Source organism: Rhamphochromis longiceps, linkage group LG12 (genome assembly GCF_057381845.1).
Source record: "Rhamphochromis longiceps isolate RC_006_pf linkage group LG12, R_longiceps_female_GT1.1, whole genome shotgun sequence".
NCBI lineage: Eukaryota > Metazoa > Chordata > Actinopteri > Cichliformes > Cichlidae > Rhamphochromis > Rhamphochromis longiceps.
This window is the reverse complement of record NC_140568.1, coordinates 36,772,918-36,797,024: the sequence shown is the minus strand read 5'-3', so window position 1 is coordinate 36,797,024 and position 24,107 is coordinate 36,772,918. Positions and strand designations below refer to the sequence as shown.

Sequence of the window (24,107 nt, the reverse complement as noted above, 5' to 3'; positions counted from 1 at the left end):
GGCTTGCGGTAGGGAGAAAATCCAAAGAAAGTGGAAGGAAATCCAGTAATATATAAAATGCCCTGGAAAGAGCCAAGGAAAGATGAAGCAGGTTACACTGCTGTCTTTAAAAATGTTTCATTTCTGTTTAGAGGCAGTTAATTGAAGTATTAACAATCAGCAATTTTAACACCAGACCATATGGTATTTCATCATAGCACCAGATTCGCATGCCATCAGGCCAAACACTTCAGGCTGGTGTCCAGCATATGTGTTTTTGTGAGATCTGTGTTTTGAAGCTCTCATTTTGTCTTTCTGCCAATAATAAACCAAATACTTTAGCAGCAGGTACATACTGTGTAAAGTGAGAATGAGTTTATAATCTTAGTGATGATTGAAGAGGATCATTCACTATTGTTTTTTCTCTGACAGAAAATTAAAGGAAACAGAGTAACACAGCTAATCTGAGTCTGCCCTGATAAACTTCCACCACAATTCTCACTAAATAACAGTCACTCCATCTATGACTCCTTTAACACTTACTCTGTAATGGTAATTCATAATTCCCACCATCCAACAACTAAAAGAACAGGCTTGGGGTCTAGTGATAAAGAATTTTTGGTGTATTTAAATATTAAAATTGAGCATTATATTAATATTGCTAACTGGTAAATCTAAATTGGCAATAGGTGTGTATGTGAGTGTGAATGACAATCTGCCTCTAATGGACTGGCAAACTCTCCAGGGTGTATTGTGCCTCTTGGTGTAGTGGTATCATTACAGAGCAGGAATGGTTATGATGTGAGGCCTTAGAGACACCTGCTGCTACATTGGCACCCTTTTTTTCTAACTTAAGACATAACTTTAGGAAAGCTCCTTTCGTCACATTTCATGAGACCGATTGGAGGAGGGTGGAGGAGGAAAAGAGGAAGAGAAAAGGAAGACATCATGAGGCGGATTCACTTGCACTCTGCTCTCCTCTCTTTGCAGGCCCGGAGGCATTCCTATCAGAAATCTCAAACACTCAGCGCAGCCTCTTTCTTTATTTTTCTACCAGTCTTATCCAGTTGATCTTTGATCCCCTTTTCACATTGTTTATGTTTTTCAGATTTCAAATGAAGTTTTGAGTATATATTCCCTCTCCCTGGCCCTCTGTCTTTGAAACTGTCATCGTGTATTTTCATGCAGAGCATATATTTTAGTCTGCAAAACGTATTCTTTCCAGACCTTCTAGATAGGCTAAAACATGCAATCGAATACTTTGTAAAAGTCTTAATTATTTTTAATATCTTATAAGCCTTAAGTTTCAGAGTTTCAAAATGTTTCTTCTTCCTTAAGTAAAACTTAAGGCGAAAAAAACATAAGGGAATCTCGGTATGAGATAAGATTAATTTTCCAAACCTGGCAACTCCAAGTGTTGTTGTAATTGGTATGCTTCAGAGTTACAGCTTTTCTTTCTCTTACTTGGCAGCCACACCTGCAGCTCCACTTCTATGTCACTGACAATGACTCACATAAAACAAAACAGCATCCAACAGCATCAAATTGTCCACTGAAACGCCTCCATGATGCATACATCATCTGCTACATAGTTTAATATTACACTTTCACATTTTTGCAGTTACGAAGCTTGGACAGGAGTAATATAGCTCAAGAATTAGGCGAGTCTGATATATTCATTTAAGTACTGAGAATTAATATATTACAGATTATATTCATTAACAGCTTATCACATATGAATTGAGAATAATGTAACTGTTTAAAAAAAAAAGCAGCAAAACATTGAGATCTTCAGGCAGACAACTTAGGTAAGACATCTTCAAAGACTTTTAAAGACAGGGTTAGATGATGAATAGAAGGCTGATTGATTTTGGCATGGTCACACAAAGTCCTCCGGGTATTGTGGCATTGAAAAGATGTTCCACATCCTGACACCTCTGATTCCTCTAGATCCACCCTTGGCTCTGAATCCAACCAACAATAAGAGCTAAGGTAAGAAGCTGGGAAACACTTGGGTTTAACAAGCACAGAGAAACGTGGCACCAAAAAGAAGATATGGAGGAATAAAGTAGGCAAGGGGGCTAAGAAAGTCAGAAAGGGTGGAAACAGCATAGCAAAATACAGTGGTGATTGAAAAAGACAAAACGAGGAGTTTGTAGCGTGCTGGGTATGGGTGCGAAATTGTTTTCACACACAAGCTGGAAATGTAAATTTGCTATGGTAATTTGATTGTGCAATACATATTAACACTGCAACTGAAGCTCCAGGGTGGCAGGTTGTTTGAATGGAAATTTTATACCTACAACATGAGCTTGCAAAAAGTGTGGGCCATGTGACATATTGTATTTATAATTTCTGCACTGTCTGTGTGATTATGTCATATTAAAATGTTATCGAAGAGTAAAGCTCCTGATATATTTTACATTTCTTATGGTTAGCAAATCCTATAAAAATGCCAGAAACAAGTGTTTCAAAGAATTGCCTTGTAACAAAAGACTGTTATCTAATCAAGTGTAGTACTAAAACTACAGTACTGTTGCACTATTTGTTTCTTAATTGGGATAAATATATAGTACAGCTGTCCCATATGTCACTTTGGGAACTTCTTTACATGTTTGGTAAATATTATATTCTAGACTATAGCTTGCATAGTACAAGTCTACAACTTCAGTAATACAGTGCAGCCTAATTCTGTGATTTAGACAGTACTGTGTTACTGCCTGAATATCTCTGAGCCCCCCCCCCCCCCCCCCCTCACTTCTGACCCAGCATCAAATACAGCTAAAGGATCTGAGTTACTGGGAATCAACATGAAACTTTGAGTTGTAGCTTAAAGTTATTTAGACCTTTGGTCAGGTCTTTTCCCCAAGGCCCAGAAATTCAAAAGGGGGATTACTACTTTTGCTGGACTCACACTTCAAATAAACTGTGGTGGACTCATCAATTATTGTAGAGATAGTGCTGTTGATCTCTTTGATGTTGTTGCTAATCTTTTGAGCATCTACCCAAGATCTGTGCGGTGCTCTGCTTTAAACGTGTGAAAGTGTAGAGAGGAATATAAAACTAAAAAGAAGGGAAAGGTGACATTTATTATATTTAATTACAGCAAAGTGAATAAGGTATAATGATGAAGACTTTTGTCTGCAACAGCAAAGGCACTGTTCCTATTTTTAAAATACCACAGAGATGCCAGAATGGTTGATTTTTTATAGACTTTACTATAAACTCCAAATCAGGTGAATAGGAAAATTTTACATCACATGCTGAGATATTTAAATGACAAGTAATTTCCATAAAATGTATTCTCTGGGTCTGCCCCGGGGCCTCCTCCCGGAGGCCCCGGGGCAGACCCAGGACACGCTGGAGAGATTATATCTCTCGGCTGGCCTGGGAACGCCTTGGTATTCCCCCGGATAAGCTGGAGGAGGTGGCTGGGGAGAGGGAGGTCTGGGCCTCTTTGGCTGCTGCCCCCGCGACCCGGCCCTGGACAAAGCGGATGAAGATGGATGGATGGATGGATGGTATTCTCTTTTACAGCTCTGTATTACTACTCCATGTGAAGTGATCTGATTGAACCTAGTGTATAGTACACCTACATGTAATTAAGGAAGTTTTGGATTTAAGTGTGTCTTAAGGCTTAAGAAAGGACCTCGTAGCAGCCGTCTTTTGTGATGTCACCATTAACTGGCTCTATTCCTGTAGATCTGATATGACTTTTTCCCCATGCCTTAACATCTTTTACAGTTATAAATTGTTTTTACACTATATAGTCAAAGATGATATCAGCCTTATTTTGCTTGTCATTCCCATCTGTTACTGTTGATGAAAACTGTACTCCCATCAGGTTACAGTTTCTTTTTGTGAAACTGGCAACGTAAAACTTTGAATAAAGCAAAACTTTAAGGGTGTATTCACAGAAGGCGATCCATAGCATGCTTGAGTGCACTTAGCCCCCGAGTCCACGTCATTTGACAAGTGTGATTGCTGCTTGCTGTGTCCACATGCAATTAAGTGAGCGTGATTCAGTTAGAGTTGGGCAGGTACGCATATAGTGTGACTGCAATCACATGCCATAACAACTCTGAGTTGTGGGGAGAATTAAAAAAAAGAAAGAAAGAAAAGAAACTCATCCATGGGGATAACTGAATTAGGGGCGAGGCCATGTTGATTGACAGACTGACAGGGGCTAATCGGTGTTTACTAGGCCTCAGACACTACTTCTCAGTCATTAAAGAGAACCTCTTAACTTTGCTTGTATGTGCTGACGTGCCCTTGTAAATATATATATTTTTAATGGATACTGGTGCATATCATCTGAGAAGATTGTGCTTCAGTTTCAGTGAGTAAAATTGTACTTTTCTATTTATCCGATGTGTGTTTGTGTATTGCACCCCTACACTCTGAATGCAGTTTGCTAAGTATTGCTAAGTATGCTAATGTTAGCCAATAAATTAGCACCCTTTCATCCACTCTAGTTCATTTCTGACCAAAATGCTTCAAAATGTGAAGTCCAAAACTCATCTTTGATGTGACTATGTACACGTCTATCTATGAATGGCACGAGGCAAAAGTGTCGGGTGTGATTGTACTTACAGCTGCAGTTCATTTAACTGTTTTCAGCAAAAGTGCAACATGTAGCTTGGGTTCCACTTTCGCTTAGACATACAGTCATGCTCCTTTATCTCTTCTTTTCACTATCAGTGTGTAGCAAAAGTGTGATTCCCAACTTTATGACCCAATGACACCTCAATGGCTTTCAAATCTTTTGGGGGCTTTCACACACCAATAGACTCCTTGGAAATGAAGAAATAAATATGTTAATCCTGATGCTATGTTCTCTGGAAGAATTGCATACAAAAAACATTACATCTTACAAATTATGTATCATCCAGTGGGAAATTTAGTTAATGAAACTGTGCAAACTGTACATAATGCTATACTAGGCATCTAAAGAAAAAAAAGAACCGTTAGATAAAGAAATAAAAAAAACAACTGGACCAGACGATATCCCAACCAAAGTCTGAAAGCTTCTCGGGCGACCGGGAACAGCCATCCTGACAGAACTGTTGAACAACATTGTCAGCACAGGAGAAGTCCCGAAGGTCTGGACGACCATCATTACCATACCCATATGGAAGAACAAAGGGGATGTAGCCGAATGCTCAAATTATCATCCTATCCGCCTACTATGTCACACGACAAAAATATTCGAAAGAGTCATCGATGCACGTCTTCGGGAAATTGTCAACGTCACCCCCAACCAATGCAGTTTCGTAAAGGGATGTGGAACAACTGACGCCATACACGCCGCCCGACTCCTGCTGGAGAAGCACAGGGAAAAGAACAAGACGGTACATATGGCCTTCCTAGACCTTGAAAAGGCTTTCGACAGGGTACCCCATGACCTCATATGGCACTCCCTAAGATCACATGGTGTCCCTGAGGCGTAATTCAAATGGATACAGCTCCTCTACGACAACGCCACCAGTTCAGTCCGATGCGCCGCTGGACTATCACCTCCCTTCACAGTTAGTGCTGGGGTCCACCAAGGGTCAGCTCTGTCACCCCTCCTCTTCATTCTATGTATGGATACCATCACGGCCGACCTCCAGTTACCTCATCCATGGTCTCTCCTCTTTGCCGAGGACGTATTCCTCGCCAGCAAAGAAGGAGAAGATACCCAAACGACGATGCAACTCTGGAAGATCCGGCTCGATGAATATGGCATGCGACTTAATACGAAAAATACCGAATACCTGGAAGGAGGCCCCCAAACTGATGGCACCATCATGATTGACAACGAAGAGTTGAAGAAGACAGAAGAGTTCCGCTACTTGGGCTCAGTCATCAGCTACAATGGAAATATAACCTCCGATGTCTGAGCACGAATAAATGCAGCCTGGTTAAAATGGCGACAGGTCACTGGTGTCCTTTGCAACAGAAGAATGCCAGATCGACTCAAGGGAAAAATCTACAAAGCGGTGGTCTGCCCAGTAGCCCTGTATGGTTCCGCATGTCGGCTCGCATTGACCACACATGAACAATCTCTAAACACCATGGAGATGCGCATGCTTCGATGGAGCCTGGGAATTACAAGACAGGACCGTGTTACGAACAAAGGCATACGGAAGCGATTAGGTGTAGCCCCAATTAAGGAAAAGATGCTTGAGTCCCGCCTGAGGTGGTATGGACACGTGATTTGAAGCGATGAGAACTCGGTAGCAAAAACGGCAATGATGATCGACCCAGAAGGATGCCGGCCTCGAGGCAGACCGAAGAAACGGTGGATGGACAAAATAAAGGAGGACATTAAGACCATCAACGCATCACCTGAGGACACCTTGGACAGGACCTAATGGAGAATCCTTTGCCGAAGAGCGGACCCTGCACCAGCGGGAACAACGCCAGGATGAAGATGAAGAAGATAAAGAAATAAAAACAAACTTGAATTCTGAAAATGTGAAAATTATGAATACTGGAGGGACTCTTAACACGTAGCAAAAGAATGAAAGGATATTTTATGTTTGAATGTTGCTAAAGATAATGCCTCTCCACCAGCGCTTGCCTAATGGTAAAGAAGTGAAACTCCCCTCCCACACGAGAGAATTAAGGGTTCTGTGCCTTTTCTTCATTATTTTAAATACCATGTAGACTTACTGAAATCCCCTGATTCATATAAAATTCCTTGCTGTTTATTGCATATAAAAATAAAATTAAAATTAAAAAAAGGAATACTTGCCTGCTGACTCAGAATATATGAATCCAGTATTGCTGCACTGCAAGTACTCAAAGTCCCAACAGGTTTGGGGTGTAAGGGACCCTGGTTTTCAATGGGGCCACTCTTTCTAAAAATAAAAGCACTCAATGAGGTACTTCAAGACATTTTGGATAAAAGTGTCTGCTAAATACCATTTAGTATATTGTATTGCTCCCATTAATGCAATATGGAACTCACTCTCACTGCCCATTGACTTCATCCATTCCCAGTGGGCCATCTATCTGTCCATTGACTGCCATTTAGTGTCAACGGGGCCATAACTCGTTATCTGAATGACGTTTAGACACTCAGCCACTCGTTACAAAGGTCAGAGGTTAGATGGCCATTGGAGGGACACTTTATCTGCTTCCATACCTTGTCAGTTACCTAACTCAATCTTCTATATTGTAGCTGATTTTTTATTGTTGCTTTGTCACTTGGTCTATACTTTGCTCAGCTTCTGCTCCCTTTCTTATGTGAACAATAAGACAAGCTCATGAGCTACTTTGACAGACAAAGAACGTGATTCTTTGTATTCACTGTGAAACTTACAAGTATCCTTAATGAAGATTTTAAACAAGCTGTATTTTGTTGTTGTTGTTAATCAAATTTTCGTAAAATTCGTACTCTTAATATGTGTGCTTTTGTTTATTTTGATCATTGTTTTTCAATGTATTATATGAATAAGAATTTATAACAAATAGCAAGTAGTACAACATGTATTTTAGAGGCTTATGGTATATCACCATGGATATAAAGACTGGGAAGAAAAACCTAAGGAACAGGAAGGATAAGCTTACTGAAATGTTATTGTATATAAAAAGATCAAGCAGGCAAAAATATATGTGAGTATAAGCATCGGTTTTAGACACAGGTAGATAGAAACAACTGAAGAGAGGTAGGGAGAGGGGATAAGTTTTTACCATGGGTAGCCAAGTAAGACCATTGATTCCACCCCTCAGTTGCTGAAACGCAGAGCAGACAGACTGTCAATCATTCAGGCTCTCTTATTTCGCCTCTCCATGCACCTTTCCACCTCATACATCACTCACCATATTGCCCCTTGCTGGTATTTAGTCGATCTTGTATTTTGGTAAACATCAAATTTCTAGCTGTGCTGTTTTCCTTTCAAATATTGTTTCTTGGCTTAACTCTGTGATAGTGACATCATTAGACTAAATAAGCATGGCCCTGCAGAGCTGAAAAGCTTGTCTTTCATTTCAGTGTAATTCTTTTGCTTTCAGTGAATTTCTATAGAGGTAAAACTAACAACCATTTAAATGATGCAAAAACAAGTTCCAAAAAAACTTGAACCCTGAACCAAAAAAAGACATTTTAAAAATGCAGATTAAGAGATAATATCTATTTGTGTGTTTTTGTTTCTTATAGGTTATGCTTGTTGGGCATTAAACCACAACAGGAGAACACACAAAGATGTTTTCTTTGGTTCTTAAGGGTCCCATGGAACCTTAAAAAAACTGCCTTTGCAACCCTAAGCTGATCCATGGTGCTAGCCAAGTTTGTCTTTTTCAACATAGTATGTCACAGGGCTGAACAATCAAACACATTTTAATCTTGGTCATGGCTTCCCACTATTAATTGAGCATGATAAAGTAACACTGACACAAAAATAAAAGCAAATCGAGCACTCCCTAAATTACTATTTGATCATTTGCGAATCACAACTGTTCCCTACACTGTGTAGTTCTTGGCTTAACTCTGTTCCCTACACTAGTCTGAACAACTTGCAACTAATATTTCATGAAATGACAGATATACCAAAAAAAAAAAAAAATCAAATGAATGTCAAGAAAAAAACGCAATGTTTGCTAACATTTTATTTCATTTCATTTATTTATTTATTTCACACATGGTTCAACAGTGTTTCATTTCCTACATACAAATCCTCTTTCCCACTAATATAACACTGCACCCATGGGTGAAAAGGAGCAGGAAGAAGAATAAATTCTTATTAGCACCTGCCCCCTATCTCCAATCTAATTATCCTTACGAGAGGGCGCCAACAACCCAAAAAGCCCTCTAACATGTATCTTTATGTAACAATGCAAAACTAAACATCAAATCAGTGTAATCAGCAATAGGGCTGCCACGATTAGTCGACTAGTCATGATTACGTCGACTATTAAAATCGTCGACGCCTAATTTAATAGTCGACGCGTCGTTTGAAGCGTCGTAAAATCCTGAAAGGTGCAGGAATAACAGTAGGATTTAAGAGTGTAATAACGGACTGAAACAGAAGATGGCGACAATGCATCTACAAGGATGCCGTTAAACGCCAAAGACGAAGAAGAAGAAGCAGTGTCCGTCGGCAATGCACGAGCATCTAAAAAGGAAGCACGTTGTGGCATCCGACGATGAAGTGGTACAGTCATCTCGGTAAGCTAATTGGCTAGTTAGCTGTTAACATTAGCGTAAACAGCGAGCTACTTATTACTTATTATTAGTGCTGTCAGCGTTAATCTCGTTAATATGACGTTAATGCCATAACAGCATTAACGTGGCAAATCCCTGTTAGTGAGCCCAGTGCAGCCCTCGCACCGCGTTATCGAGCTAACGGAAAGAGCACTAGGTGCTGCTAGGCAGCTAGTGGAGCACTTTAAGAGAAGTGAGCTGGCTAGTACAAGGCTAAAAATGAAACAGGAGCAAATGAATGTGAAGAAAAATACACTGATCCAAGATGTCAGTACAAGATGGAATAGTACATTCCACATGATAGAGAGACTCCTCGAATAGCGCTGGCCTCTCACTGCTACTCTTTCAGATCCCGAGGTAACGCCAAGGGGGAAACACTACTTCGACTTGAAGCCAGAGCAGTGAGTGCTGCTTGAAGAACTGAAGCAAGGGTTGGCACCTTTTGAGACTGGTCCTGTTTACCTTAGTGGACAGCAGTACACAACCATTTCAGGTCTTCCACAGGTGGTCAAAGGGCTGACACGGGCTGTACACCAAAGCCAACCTGAGACGAGCTCAGGAAAATCTTTCATTGCCAGTGCAGAAAAAGGCATAACATAGAGATGGGGGAGTATATCCACTTTCTCAGCAGACAAAGAAAACCCTGTTATTCTCGCAGCTGCCTTAGACCCCGGATACAGAAAGTTGAAGTTTTTGGCTCCTGAAGATGTCATCAGTGCAGGGGACTGTTGAAGTGCTTGCTGTCAAAGAAGCAAATGCTGGGACACATGAGCATTCAAAAGTGCAGACGGCCAATGGTTCAGTTAGAATTGAAAAGACCCCTTGAGTCTGACACAGACAGACTCAAGGAGTCAAGAAGCATCTAACAATGAGGTGACAATGAGGAAGAAGCATCTAAGGAGGACCAAGATGTCCAAAATGTGAGAAGTGAAGTTCAGCTGTACTTTAAGGAAGCCACAGTTTCTAAAAAGGATGATCCTCTTAAATGGTGGAGCGAAAATGAGGGACGTTTCCCCACAAAGCTAGCCAAATATTTTCTGTGCATTCCTGCAACCTCCACCCCATTGGAGTGGATCTTCTCCACAGCAGGGAACATCTGCTCTCAAAAAAGAGCAAGCCTTTCTGCAGAACATGTAGAAAAGCTAACTTTCCTGGCTATGAACAATAATCTTGGGTAGATTGCTATACTGACTATATAGTCCCAAAGTTCAATATAGTTGTGAGCACTTTTGTTATATCCGTTTTCGGTTTGTTGCTTCAAACTAGAAATTTCATTAAAAGTTTAATAAACTATCATCTTGTCTTTATTTTTAGTTCCACATACCTTAAACACATTAAGCTGTAAGCTAATGATAGTTATATAAGAGCAGATGCATGCTGGTGCAATAAGCTGTACGTTTTACATCCAATGGATGTATGATCTGATTAGTTGACTAATCGCAAAAATAATCGGTGACTAGTCGACTATCAAAATAATCGTTTGTGGCAGCCCTAATCAGCAGTATACAGCACTACTAAATGGCAATGAAATTTTTTCCTTCCACATTTACCCCAAACTTTCATGTTTTTCATATTGATTTATCCTTTTAAGTATGCAACACATTTTAAAACGGTGCATATTTCTGCAACTCTTGAGATTAATTCCATATTCTTATACCCTTAACTGTCGGACACATTTGCCTTTGTGTGGTCCTAGCAAACTGATGCTTAAAATCAAACTTCCTTCTACTGTCCCCACTTCCTGAACACAATACAAACATGAATCACCATGGTCAATTCAGATGTCCAACACGGTTGCATAATTCATAACCCTCGCTGAAATACCATACATGTAGTCTGGAGTCATCTATCTATCTATATAAAAATAAAAAGCTCAATCATGAGATGAATATTTATCGTAACAATCATGGTAATTATTTAGGCCATAACTGTGCAGTCCTACTATAGAACATAATAATATGGTGTTGTTAAGCTTTCTTTCTTAGTAAATATCTTCTCTTAACCAAAGTTAAAGAGTATAGTTTGAGGTGAAACAATTCTTTGAAATGTTCTGTAGTTGAAGACTGATTTCTATGGTCTATTGATTTGTCTATGTCATTTCTTGTATGTTTGTTTGTTTTTTTCCCCTTTCCTTATCAAAATTGATGTTTGCTCTTTTGAGACTAATTTTTCTTTTCCAAGTGTACAAACAGATTCACTCACCTGTGACAGTTTGCTGACAAAGACAGACTTTGGTTTGTAACAAACTCAACTCATTATCTACTCTGCTCAGCACTCAGCACTAATAACTTGTTCCTGACAAAATTATGTTGTTTACTTTGAATTTACTTTTGGAAATGAACTTACAAGAGTGTTTTCCTTAGAATGACTGCTTCATGGGGCTGGACAACTATGACAGCTATTAATTTCCCTCATAGCTTTGACCCATCCAGCCAATGGAGCTCATAGCCAGACCTGGTACTGCCATTCATACCTGCCAGTATGAATGTAAGGCAATTACAGAGGACACGTGTGGAAAGAATGTAAATGTAAATGGGCTTTACTTTTATAAAAATTGGTTGCAAGTCAAACTTGTTATTGTAGCTTTACTTGACTTAGACAGAAATCTGGGCAATTCTGCTGACCATCAGCAGTAGGGCTGCCGCGATTAGTCGACTAGTCACGATTACGTTGACTATCAAAATTGTCGACGATTAATTTAATAGTCGACGCGTCGTTTGAAGCTTTGTCAGATCACAAAAGATGCAGGAATGAGTAGTAGGATTTAAGAGTGTAATAACGGACTGTAACAGAAGATGGCAGCACTGCATGTACAAGGATGCCAGCTGCCGTTAAACCCCGAAGAAGTAGCTCTGTCCCAGAATTCATAGCGCAGCCCAGCTCAGTTTCCAACAATGGCGGCAGCTAGTTAATTTTAATATTACTCTTATTATTCTTTCTGTGTCACAAAATAAACGTTCAATATATTTTCAGGTGAGAATGTAGCTGTATAAACCTCAAATATCTGCTCAGTTTATCAAGACACCACATATTTTCAAAAGTGCTCCGATGTTTTCGGAGACGTCTGTTACCCACTAACTTGATAGCTAGCCAGGGGCAAGGCTCACTAGAGCCCGTGAGAACACCGGACTCCCGGCAAATCGTTTTCAAACCCACCGCCGTCTTTCGCTACTCAGGTTAAACATATAAGTCACTTAGATAATTTAAAATGTTATTGTTTGGCTTTTTTTTTAGTATTGATTTACTCAGGAACAAATAAAGTTTGGCTGAGATTAAAGTTATAGTTTTTATACAGCTGAATAAACGTCAAGCAGACAACTGATTTTCAGAAGTGTGAGATGCTCGAGAATATACTCCGGTGTCCCGTTATATTTTAGATAGCAAGGAGTTTATTAAACTTCACTGAAACAATCTGCAAATTTCATTAAAATTTAATAAACTATCATCTTGTCTTTATTTTTAGTTAGCACATACCTTAAACACTTAAAGCTGCAAGCTAATGATAGTTATACAAGAGCAGATGCATGCTGGTGCAGTAAGCTGTACGTTTTACGTCCAATGGATGCATGATCTGATTAGTCGACTAATCGCAAAAATAATCGGTGACTAGTCGACTATCAAAATAATCGTTTGTGGCAGCCCTAATCAGCAGTATCACATTTTTAGTTCAGTGTGACTCAAGAGGTGAATTAGTAATACTTGAGTATTTATTTTTCTGACAATTTTTAACTTAACACAAATATCCTTACATTTTAAAATCAGGCTTGCTACTTTAGGTTTAACAGATTTAAGGGATTTTTAAAAAAAATTCTGTCACTACAGGCCTTCAAACATCAAGCCAATTTGACCCAAATGGAGGGCACAATATCACATAAAAGGCAGTACTGTTAAAGTGGGCTGAGATAATCCGATAATCTGTTGTGCTTACCAACAAAGGTTTCTCCACCAAATACCTGCCCCTGTTTTGTTTGGGGATACTCACTTAACTCAGTGACAAGCAAATAAATGTATATCTTTATATAACTTTTATGTAATATTTCTTTTGGATTTTTGATTTGATGTTCTGTCTCTTTCCATTAAAACAAAGCTACCATAAACATTAGACATTGTTCTTTTTTTTACGTGGGAAAACGTACAAACTCAGGAGGGGATCAAATAATTATTTCCCAGTCTGTAATAAATATTGTGTTTGCTCACTTTATGTATTTTTAAAATGGTGAAGGGATCTACTGAATCACAATGCTTTTCATGGCTAACATTTTTTTCTGTCACTTGAAATGTGAAATTCTGTTCTTTTTAAGCAGGTTAAAGGAATCATATAGAAATCTTACTGGGACATCTCATATCAACAGCATCAAATTGAAACATTATTCAGGCTTTTTTCTTTATTGGGACTTCCAAGAGACATGTTCCTTCTTCTTATAAGCAGGTTAAATGGACATGAGTGTTTAGTATGGAAGTGTTTGGTATTTTGTGACAGTGTTTTATTTTACTTTGACAGTTGGAGATCTGAGGTATGTATTAGACTATCTAGGACTCACCTGAAAGAAACTCATCCACAACAAAAATGTATAATTAGAGGAAGTAAGTGCTTCCTCAAAAAGATGGAGAAAAATCTGTGTTTAATACACTGAGAGCCTAACATTTTTTTATTTTCATTTAATATATTTGCTTTATATTTCTGGACATAATAGACTGTCATTTTATGCCTATTTCATAATCATATTGAATTATATACTAGGTGTTAATGCTTGTACATAATTCAAAGTCTAACTCTAAGTTACTTGCTAAAAGCAACTTAATATTTGAAATACTTAAAAGAATGAAAAGGACAAAATTGATTAAGTCCTTTTTGAATCCAAGTTAAAATATAACCCATTATGCCATAAATCTCTTCCCCATGTTGAAAGTGAATGAAAAGATGAGTCACCAGTGATTTTGGGCTGAAGCTGTTCTTTGAAAGTTCAAATATTACGGAAGTGATGTTGTAGGTGACGTCAGACGCCGGAGATTTTGGCGGAGAAAAAGCAAATGGTAGCATAGAGTTTAACAAAGGTTTTCCAAGCTTCAGTATTACCAAATATACTAATCAATTGTCATATAACTAACAACATCTGTTTTATCATCTCTAACACCCTGGAGGACAACGGGGAGAGTTTAGACGCTCTCCAAGATTACATCGACCGCTGTTTTCAAGATTTAGTAATGCATAAGGCCCAGAGTGCATCTTCCCCGGCCAAAATCGAGACGCCGTCATCGAAGAGAAGTCGCCAGGCAGACTCCCCCGGTACAACATCGCCTGCCGGCAAAGACATCGCAGAAATCCTGGAGTCAATCGACAAGCGATTGTCCAGTTTCGATGCGAGGCTGTCCCTGGTGGAGATTTTACACCGGGAATTTAAATCTCTGAGAGAATCCCTGGAATTCAGCCAGCGGCAGGTGGAAACGCTTGCCGCTGAAAATGCCACGCTACGGGAGTCGGTTAAATCTCTCACCGATAACGTGACCCAGCTAAACATTGAAAATAAAAAAATAAAAGAGTCCGTTATCGATCTACAAGCCCGTAGCATGAGAGATAATCTTGTGTTTTCTGGTATTCCAGAAACTGCCGGAGAGGACGCAGAGGCAACGGTGAAAAACTTCATTAAAATCCACCTGAAGCTGCCGGAGGACACCGTAAAGAACATCGACTTCGATAGAGTACATCGCTTGGGGGGCGCGCGGTCGCGGACCGGGAGACCACGGCCTATTGTGGCCAAATTCAGTCAATTCAAACAGAAGGAACAGGTGAAGAGTCGCGGCAGAGAGCTGAAAGGAACGGACTTCAGCGTGAACGACCAGTTCCCCAAAGAGATCCTGGAACGACGCAAGGTCCTGTTCCCAGTTCGACGTAGCTTTATCCAGAAAGGCTCCCGTGCTGTCATCGCTGTGGACCGGCTCTACGTGGACGGACAGCTGTACCGCGACCCCGGCACCACACCGTGGTTATACTGACTGCACTCCAGATAAGAACCCGCTACACTCTTTTCTTATTCATTCACACTTTCTCCTTTAAAATGTGTTTAACCTAGTAATATCAGTAGGATGTCATAGCAGATATAACACCGTCACCCTCCGTCATTGCTTTAATTGGAATGTTTCCGTTTCGTTTCCTTTTTTTTGTTGTCGCTCACAGTTCATGTGGTTTCTTTCTTTCTCTTGTCTTTCACTGCTGTGGTCACCTACTCCCCCACTCACCTACAAACAACACCCTCTATTTCTCCATATTTTCACAACACGATCACGCAAACACATCAGCTCAACGGCAGCACATTCACAACAGCCTCACAGCACGCACAGACTTGCAGGACACATAAGCAAGCCACGCTTGTTCATATTAGTGAATATTCACACACATAGTCAGACTTATGGAGTCTCTCACCACACTTCTTTTTCTCTTTCTATTTACAAACAAGGGATGTTTCCATATTCTCTCCACCTGTCTAAACGAAACACCCAGCATACATCATTAAACATACACGCACAATTAAGGGCATGCTGAGGTTTGTCACATGGAATGTAAATGGAGCTGGCACCAGAGGAAAGAGGTTAAAAATATTTAACCAGCTTAAAAAACTACAGGCAGATGTTGTTTTATTACAAGAAACTCACAAACCTGTCACAGGTTTAAATGAACTTAAAACACCTGAGTTTCCTAACGTGTTTGCAGCCGGTTATAATTCTAGACAACGGGGAGTAGCAATTTTAATACATAAAAATGTTAATTTTACAGTACTCGATACAGTTATAGATCCAGAGGGTAGATTTCTAATTATTAAACTATCAATATTGAACAAAAAACTATGTATTGTTAGTATATATGGTCCAAATGTTGATGAACCCTCATTCTTCCACGGTTTTTTTAGTGCACTCTCTGAACACCTTGATTGCACACTCATTCTTGGCGGTGACCTCAACCTTGGACTAAATGAAGAAATGGATAGGCTCAACACAACAGGAACTCAGCGTAATTGGCAGTCCACAAATATAATCAAACAGTATATGAACGACTTTGGTCTTTGCGATGCATGGCGCTCTCTTCACCCCACCAGTAAGGAATATACTTTTTTCTCGCATGTTCATCACTCTTACTCTCGTCTGGATTATTTTTTGGTCAGCAGCTCACTGCTGTGTGACATTTCAGACACTGAGATTCATCCTATAGCTGTCAGCGATCATGCTCCTGTATCTTTAACACTAATGCACAAGAATAATACTACGCCAAGTAAAAACTGGAGATTTAATATATCACTACTTAAAGATGAAGACTTTATTAAATACTTTAAAAAGGAATGGACTTCATATTTAGACTTTAATGACACTCCCGGAATATCTGCTTCTGTTCTATGGGAAGCAGGGAAAGCTGTGATGAGAGGTAAAATAATTTCTTTCTCATCACACAAAAAGAAAGAAGAAAACAAAAATATTCAAGAATTAGAAAAAAACATCAAGTCACTAGAAGAAGCCTACGCGTCCCACCAAGATCAGGAAACATTGAACAAAATATGCAAAACAAAACTAGAATTAAATGAAACTATTAATAAAAAAACACAATTCCTTATACAAAGACTTCGCTTGCAGAATTTTGAACACAGTAACAAATCAGGTCGATTTCTAGCTAACCAGCTAAAAATAAATAAAGAAAAAACAACTATATGTGCTGCTAAAGATTTATCGGGGAACACAATATATGATCCTGGAAGAATAAACAACATTTTTAGGGATTTCTATGAAACTTTATACTCACCACAAATAAACCCATCTAAAAATGAAATTGATCTGTTTCTTGACAACGTAACTCTTCCAAAATTACTAGACAGTCAAGCAATGGAACTGGATTCGCCACTGACGCCAAGTGAACTCCAGGAAGCCCTGATAAGTATGCCCAATAATAAGGCTCCAGGTCCAGACGGCTTCCCTGCAGAATTCTACAAAGAATTCTGGACAATTTTGGCACCAGTATTCCACAGCATGTTGCAGGAAATCGAGGAAAAGGGCAGACTACCACCAAATATGAATTCTGCCAACATTAGTCTCCTGCTAAAACCAGGCAAAGATCCTTTATTTCCCTCAAGCTATCGTCCAATTTCTCTTTTAAATGTAGACCTTAAAATAATCTGCAAAGCTCTCTCAAAGAGATTAGAGAAAATGACCCCCCTCTTAATTCATCCTGACCAAACTGGTTTCATAAAAGGTCGGCACTCCTCAACAAACACTCGTAGATTACTTAATTTAATAGACTACTCATACGATAAAAACATCGAAGCCATAATATTATCTCTAGATGCAGAAAAAGCATTTGACAGAGTTAATTGGAAATTTTTATTCGCAACTTTACACAAATTTGGTTTTGGAAACTCTTTCATAAACTGGATAAGAATATTATACAATTCCCCAACGGCTCGTATCAGAACAAATGACCAGACATCCTCCAGCTTCTGTCTCCTGAGGGGCACCAGACAGGGATGCCCACTCTCCCCCTCACTTTTTGCAATTTTTATCGAACCTCTAGCAGCAGCATTTAGACAGGCTACAACAATTAAGGGCATAAAATGTAAGAACATAGAACATAAAATCAGTCTCTATGCGGATGATGTGTTGCTTTTTCTGCAAAACACACAAACCAACCTCTCTGAGGTAATTACTTTAATAAACTGGTTTTCAAGAGTTTCAGATTATTCAATTAACTGGCCAAAATCTACAGTTCTCCCCATTAACTGCTCCTTCCATAATTCTTCCTCTGCCCCACTGCAATCCGGAAATATTAAATATTTAGGTATTAATATCTCTCCTAAGCTTTCAGACTTAACTAAACTAAACCACATCCCACTTCTAAAGAAAGTAGAAGGCGATCTGACTAGATGGAAATCTTTACCCATATCACTCATGGGAAGGGTCGCCACTATAAAAATGATGATCTTGCCAAAAATAAATTACTTATTTTTGATGATCCCTAACAAACCATCACAAGATTGGTTCAGATCTCTGGATTCATATATTTCCAAATTCCTTTGGAAAGATAAACCCCCGCGTATTAGCTTAAAAACGCTACAAAGAACCAAGGATAGAGGAGGATTAGATCTGCCTAATTTTCACCAATACTTCTTAGCCAACAGGCTTCAGTTCATCTCAGAATGGTTAAAACATACCTTCTTAGTTGAGCCCTGGCTAGATGTTGAACAGGCACTATGCAAGGATCTAGAGATTTCAGACCTACCATTTATTAGCTCAAACATCAAAAGACATGAATGCTTTAAAAGTATCAACATCAGCTTTTCTCTAACAGCATGGTGGGAGTTTCTAAAAATAACGGAGTCTTCATTAATCCCATGCAAACGTACACCTATCTGGAATAACCCTGACATATTACAAAACAATAATATGATTAATTTCCCAGAATGGAGTTGTAAAGGAATTAAATACTTAGAACATATATTAGAGGGAACAGAATTTATTCCATTTGACAGACTAGTTGAACAATATGGGATCAACAAGACAAGGTTTTTAGAATATCAACAAATTAAATCCATAGTAAAAAAGAAATTTAACCTCAGTCAAGTTGAATTACAAACACCACTAAGTGCGGCACATTTTCTTACTCTTAAATCCCCCAAATTATTATCTAAAATATACAGAACACTTTCTAAATTAGATGAATCAATATCCCTTCCTACTGCAAAGTGGGAAGCAGATTTATCAGTCAACCTAGACCAAAACTTCTGGTCTCAGATTTGCTTAAAAACTTTTAAATTAATTAAAAATCCCAGTCTGCAATTAATACAATACAAAATACTTCATAGAGTGCACTATACAGGTCATCGGATGTTCAAGATGGGCTTTACATCTTCCAACAACTGCTCACACTGTCAAGGCAATACACCAGACAATTACATCCACGCTCTTTGGTTCTGTCCACCAGTGCAAAAGTTTTGGCGCGAGATATGTGAAGACTTATCAAAATGTCTGAAATGTAACATTCCAACCTCCCCCTTAGTGTGTTTGTTGGGCAGCTTAGATAATGTCACTTCAGAAAAGAATATAGCCCATATGATCTTCACTGCCCTATGCATAGCCAAGAAAACAGTCCTCATGAACTGGAAAAATAAAAATAATCTTAATTCTAACCAATATAGAAATTATCTATTAGATTACATTAGTCTTGACACAGCCTCTGCCACCACATTAGATCAATTGCTCTGGGCCCCTTTTATCAGCTCCATCACCTAGTGGGGGTGGGGGGTCATAGTTTGGTCCCGCCTTCACTGTTGTGATTGGTGAGGGGGTAGGGACAGGCTTAGGGCGTCGGGGGGTTCCCCGGAGGCATCTTCCTTGGGGGGCTCAACCCGGGGTAGCGGTCACGTCCGGTTGAGGGCTCTGTTGGCTCTCAGGTGACTGTTTCCTCGCGGCTGCGTGCAGCGGGGCTAGGGGAGGGTCTGTGCTGACGGACGTGGGTTACTGACCTGGCAACCTGGCTGCCCCTGGGTGGGTCCGGGATGGGCGTGAGGTTTTGGGGGCGCTCCGTCTCTGGGCTGGGGCCCGGGCCGGGCCTCGGGGGCTCGGGTCCTGGTTGGTGTGTTGCCGGGGTTGTGGGCGGGTGGGTGCATGGGGGCCCGGCCCTGGAGCAGGGTGCCGCCGGTGCATCGAGCCGCCTGGGGGGCTCTTCAACTGGTGGGGGGGATGGTCACATCTTGCAGGAGCTTTCTTCTCTCAGGAACTCTCTGCAGGAGGGGGAGATACAGGAGAGGTGGAGGAAGATCTCAGCCTGGGCGTTTACCGTCTTATGTAGTCTGGAAGATGTGTGGTTGGTGGGGTGGGTGCAGTTTTCTCTGTGGTGGGGTTGGGTGGACTGTCCAGGGCTCTGTGGAGCCGGGGGGCGCTACTGCACTGGGCCCCGGTCTGATGGGCCTGGGCCCCCCTTCCCTGGCGGGTCGCGGAGGGTGGGAGTGCCTACTGGGGTCAGCGGGGGAGCTGGCCCCAGGGAGGGGTTACCTGCCCCTCCCTTCCTTCCCTCCCCATCTCCAGCTGCCTCCCTCTTCCCGCTCCTCCACAACCACCCACACATGCAGGGCCTTGGAGTGGGGGTATGTCACCAGGGTGCAGAGGAGGCTACCCCCCCCCGTCCCCTTCTGGCTGCCTCTGCCTCAATTTTATCCCACAACTTAGACATTCACATTATTCACACTCTCATTACACATACATATAGGATCTTGGGGGTGGGCACAATCACGGAGTCCAAATCACCATCAGGGTGTATACCTCACCCCTGACGTAGTTACCCACCTCTCAATTTTAAATACACTTAGTCATTGAGGGTTAGCAGGAGGGACTATGCGCTTACCTGCTGCTCCTTGGCAGGTAGCTCCATGCCCTCCTGGGTTTTAATTGCACCTTAGAACACATATGCATCAACACTACAATGAGCGGGTGGAGGGAGGTTTGGAGTCTTCTCCCACCCCCATTCTCTGCGGCCTGCTGGAGCGGGAGGGCTAGTAGGAGGAGTTGGCCGTCCGACTGCGGTCTGGGGTGTGGGGCCTCCCTGCTGCTGCGGAGTCGGGGTGGTCTGCCTCTCCCCACTGCAGGGAAAAGGGTAACACCACCTGGGTCTGGGTGCAATTCCCCCCTCCAGGGGCAAGGGTACCTAGACCCGGTTTGTAGAGTACGCTTGGGGAGTGTGATTGTGTGTACAGCGTCTCTTTATGTCTGTCTCCACGTTGGTTGAGTGTGGAGTGAGTGCATATGAGAGCATGAGGGTGGGAATGGATGTTTGTGTCTGTGTGTGCCTGTATGTCTGTGTCTATATGTCAGGTTGGGTATCAGACGCCACCTCTCTGGGGACACCTCAGGCCCTCCAAGGTTTGGAGGCCTATCTCCACCCACCACCACTTCCCCTGCCGGTGGCGGACTCCCTCAGGTGTCGGTGTGTTGGTGGTTCTTTGTGTCTGGGGGTGGGCGTCCGGGTACACACCGGCTCACTCCTTGGCGGCCGCTTGTCGGGGCCTGGGGCTCGCTCGGGCCCCTTTGGAGGTGGGGTGCCCCCGGCCTCTCGGCCTAGGGCTCGGTCACTCAGGCGCAGCTGGGGGCCGGCAGAGCTCACGGGCGCGTCACTGCAACTCCCCCTGACTTCTGCTCCGCGGCTGCTGGGCGAGCCCTCATCTGGGACTCTCCTCAGCTCTTACTGGGACAGTGGCGCGGCTGCCCCTCTGTTGGTCTTCCATGGTCTCTTGTGTTCTGGGGGCCTCTGGATGTCTGGAGTTTTGATCTCCTCCATACCCGCTTCACACCCTGGAGGACGGGGCTGTGGCCCCCCCACACTCCCTAGCAGATCATTACATGGAGAAACCTTTGGAATGCAAGCATGCTGATCCACACAGGTATGCACACATGGGTATTCACAGACGCGGACTAAAGCTTTCTTGGCTGCTGCCTCAAAGCACACTGTGCGCTGTCTATCTTGCGTGCTGCACAATATCGTTTATTACTTAGTAAATACTGATATCTATGACTAGCTAGTTTATTGTGATGGTGCTTTGTTTTCTCTATTATTATGTTGCTCTTTGTTGTTTGCTGTCTCCTCTGTTTGTTTTTGTTTGTTTGTTTTTTTTTTTGTTTTTTTTCTCCATACAGGTGACCCAGGAGTTTTTTTTTTTTTTTTTTTTCTCTCTCTTCCCCCCCCTTCTCACCGTCTCTTCTCCCCTTTGGTTTTCTTTCTTTCTCTCCCCCTCTCTCTCTCATTCATTCCCCCTGTCCTATTTATTAAAAAAAAAAAAAAAAAAAAAATGACAAAGGATGAACTGAAGCTCTGCCATCACGTAATGTCGCATACTGCTGTTTCTGATGTCATTTAAAAAAAAAAAAAAGAAAAAAAAAAGAAAAGAAAGTTCAATTATATCCAGTATATGACAAAATAAAAACAAGAAATACATACTAACCATTATATTTCATATAAGCTGAATTAGAGAAAATTGCATAAACTATAAGTGGATTCTTTACTATTTATGATCTTAGATGTCATTTGGATCTCAGTCTTTTGGCCACTACCCAAAGGTTGTGACCATACATGAGGGGATGAATGTAGATAAACCTGTAAATCTATATCTGCCTTCACACTCAGCTCTCTCTTCACCACAACAGACCAATAAACCATCGGCATCATTGTAAATGCTGCACCAACTTATCTGTCAATCTCCCATTCTACTCTCCCCTCACTTGTGACCTTGACATATTTAAACTCTTCCTTTTAGGGTAGCCAACTGTTCGCCCGTCATATGCGGATTCCACGGTTTTCTGAGAACCATAGTCTAAGTCTGATTCTCATCCTGCCACTTCACAAAGCTGGAAAATGCTGAAGTGAAACCTGGAGGTCATGCATCAGTGAAGCCAACAGAATCACATTGTTAGTGAAAAGCACAAACAAAATCCTGAGACCACCCAACCTGATACCCATTAACCTCCACCCCTAGATTAACATTTACAACAGGGGTCTCAAACTTAAATGAGCTGTTCCTAGGACTGCACTCTTCTGGACAGAGATCTCTGATGTTGTTCCCGGGATCTGCTGGAGCCACTGGACTAGCTTGGGGGTCACCTCACCTAGTGCTCTGGTTACCACTGGGGTGATCCCAGGTCTTACCTTCACCCTCAACATCTTCTCCAGTTCTTCTCTGAGCCCTTGGTATTTCTTAAGCTTCTTTTCTCCATTTTTCTCCATTTTGTCTGTCTCTTTCTGGAAGTCCCACAGGATCTTAGCTCGGTCATTCCCCACCACCCTTGGGGGCGTCTCCCATTTTGACCTCGGGACTTCCACACATATCTGCTCATATTGCCTTCATATTAAATAATCTTTTGCTTTTTAAATCACTTATTTTAACATTGCAATCAATAACAAACAAATTCTCCCTTCGAGGGCCAAATTGCATTATATTTGTTCACGTCAATATATGGGCCACAAGTAGGGGTGACGAGGGCCGCAAGTCGACCTGGGCGGTGAGTTCGAGACCCCAGATTTACAGGAACAAGTCTGCTTCCAATGTGAATTAAAAACAATCATGTGACATCATTAGGAAGTCATAAAAATTGGAATGATTAAAACAACAACAAACAACAAGAGCAATCGGTAGGATGATGGTTAATGCAGGATGATTAGATTAAGAATTTAACAAACCACAGAGACCTAATAAATGAGACTTGTAATAAATAATGCTTATTACCCCATGAAGCCCACACTTGGAGAATGAACAGAAGATTAGTTACATAACAAGGGCTGCATTCCACTCATTTAAAAGAATTTCACCTGGCCTCGAAAGAGCTTTTAAATTGTTTTAAAAGATCCCAAGGACCTAAATACTGTAATAATGATTAAATAATAAATCAAGAAAAACTTGAGTTTTCTTCTGACACATTTTCCAGTCCAAAGAATTTAAGTGTTTCACCTTGTGCAGAGCTAGCTCTCTGCTATAAAGATTCATAAACATCTGTACATAAAAGTTTTAACCATTAGAGAAAAAAATAACCAGATTTACCACAAATGCAGATGCATCATCAAGTACAGAAGCGTTAACAACTGCTGCACTTTATTTAGACTGTTCTGTTCTATTGTATGACCATATGTGTATGAGACTGCATCGCAATAAGACGTAATAATAGTTTGATATTTAACAGGACACATTTAACTTTATTAGATGACAAGCATTCCATGGTTTTAACGTCATTGTGATCATACTTATACTAAAAAGTTTATACTTTATCATAAATTTCACGCTATGCTTCAGTGTGTCATGCTTCACTATGTTTATTTTGTTTTTTTTAACATATATTTTAGTTATGCAGATGATACCCAGTTGTGCTTGTTTATGAAGCCAGATAACATAAATACATTTTTTAAACTACTGACATATCTTAA

General features: G+C 41.0%; 1 protein-coding gene and 1 pseudogene across 1 annotated transcript; both read left to right on the top strand.

Moving 5' to 3' along the window:
• The first annotated feature begins 9,019 nt into the window (after nucleotides 1–9,019).
• On the top strand, nucleotides 9,020–10,347 carry LOC146657809 (E3 SUMO-protein ligase ZBED1-like; annotated as a pseudogene).
• A 3,812-nt stretch (nucleotides 10,348–14,159) lies between these two features.
• Nucleotides 14,160–20,393, top strand: LOC146657808 (uncharacterized). Its single transcript, XM_085426132.1, has 2 exons — nucleotides 14,160–14,456; nucleotides 14,772–20,393. The coding sequence occupies exons 1-2, from the start codon at nucleotides 14,375–14,377 to the stop codon at nucleotides 15,161–15,163; spliced, it is 474 nt and encodes a 157-aa protein (XP_085282258.1). The 5' UTR covers nucleotides 14,160–14,374; the 3' UTR covers nucleotides 15,164–20,393.
• The last annotated feature ends 3,714 nt before the right edge of the window (nucleotides 20,394–24,107 follow it).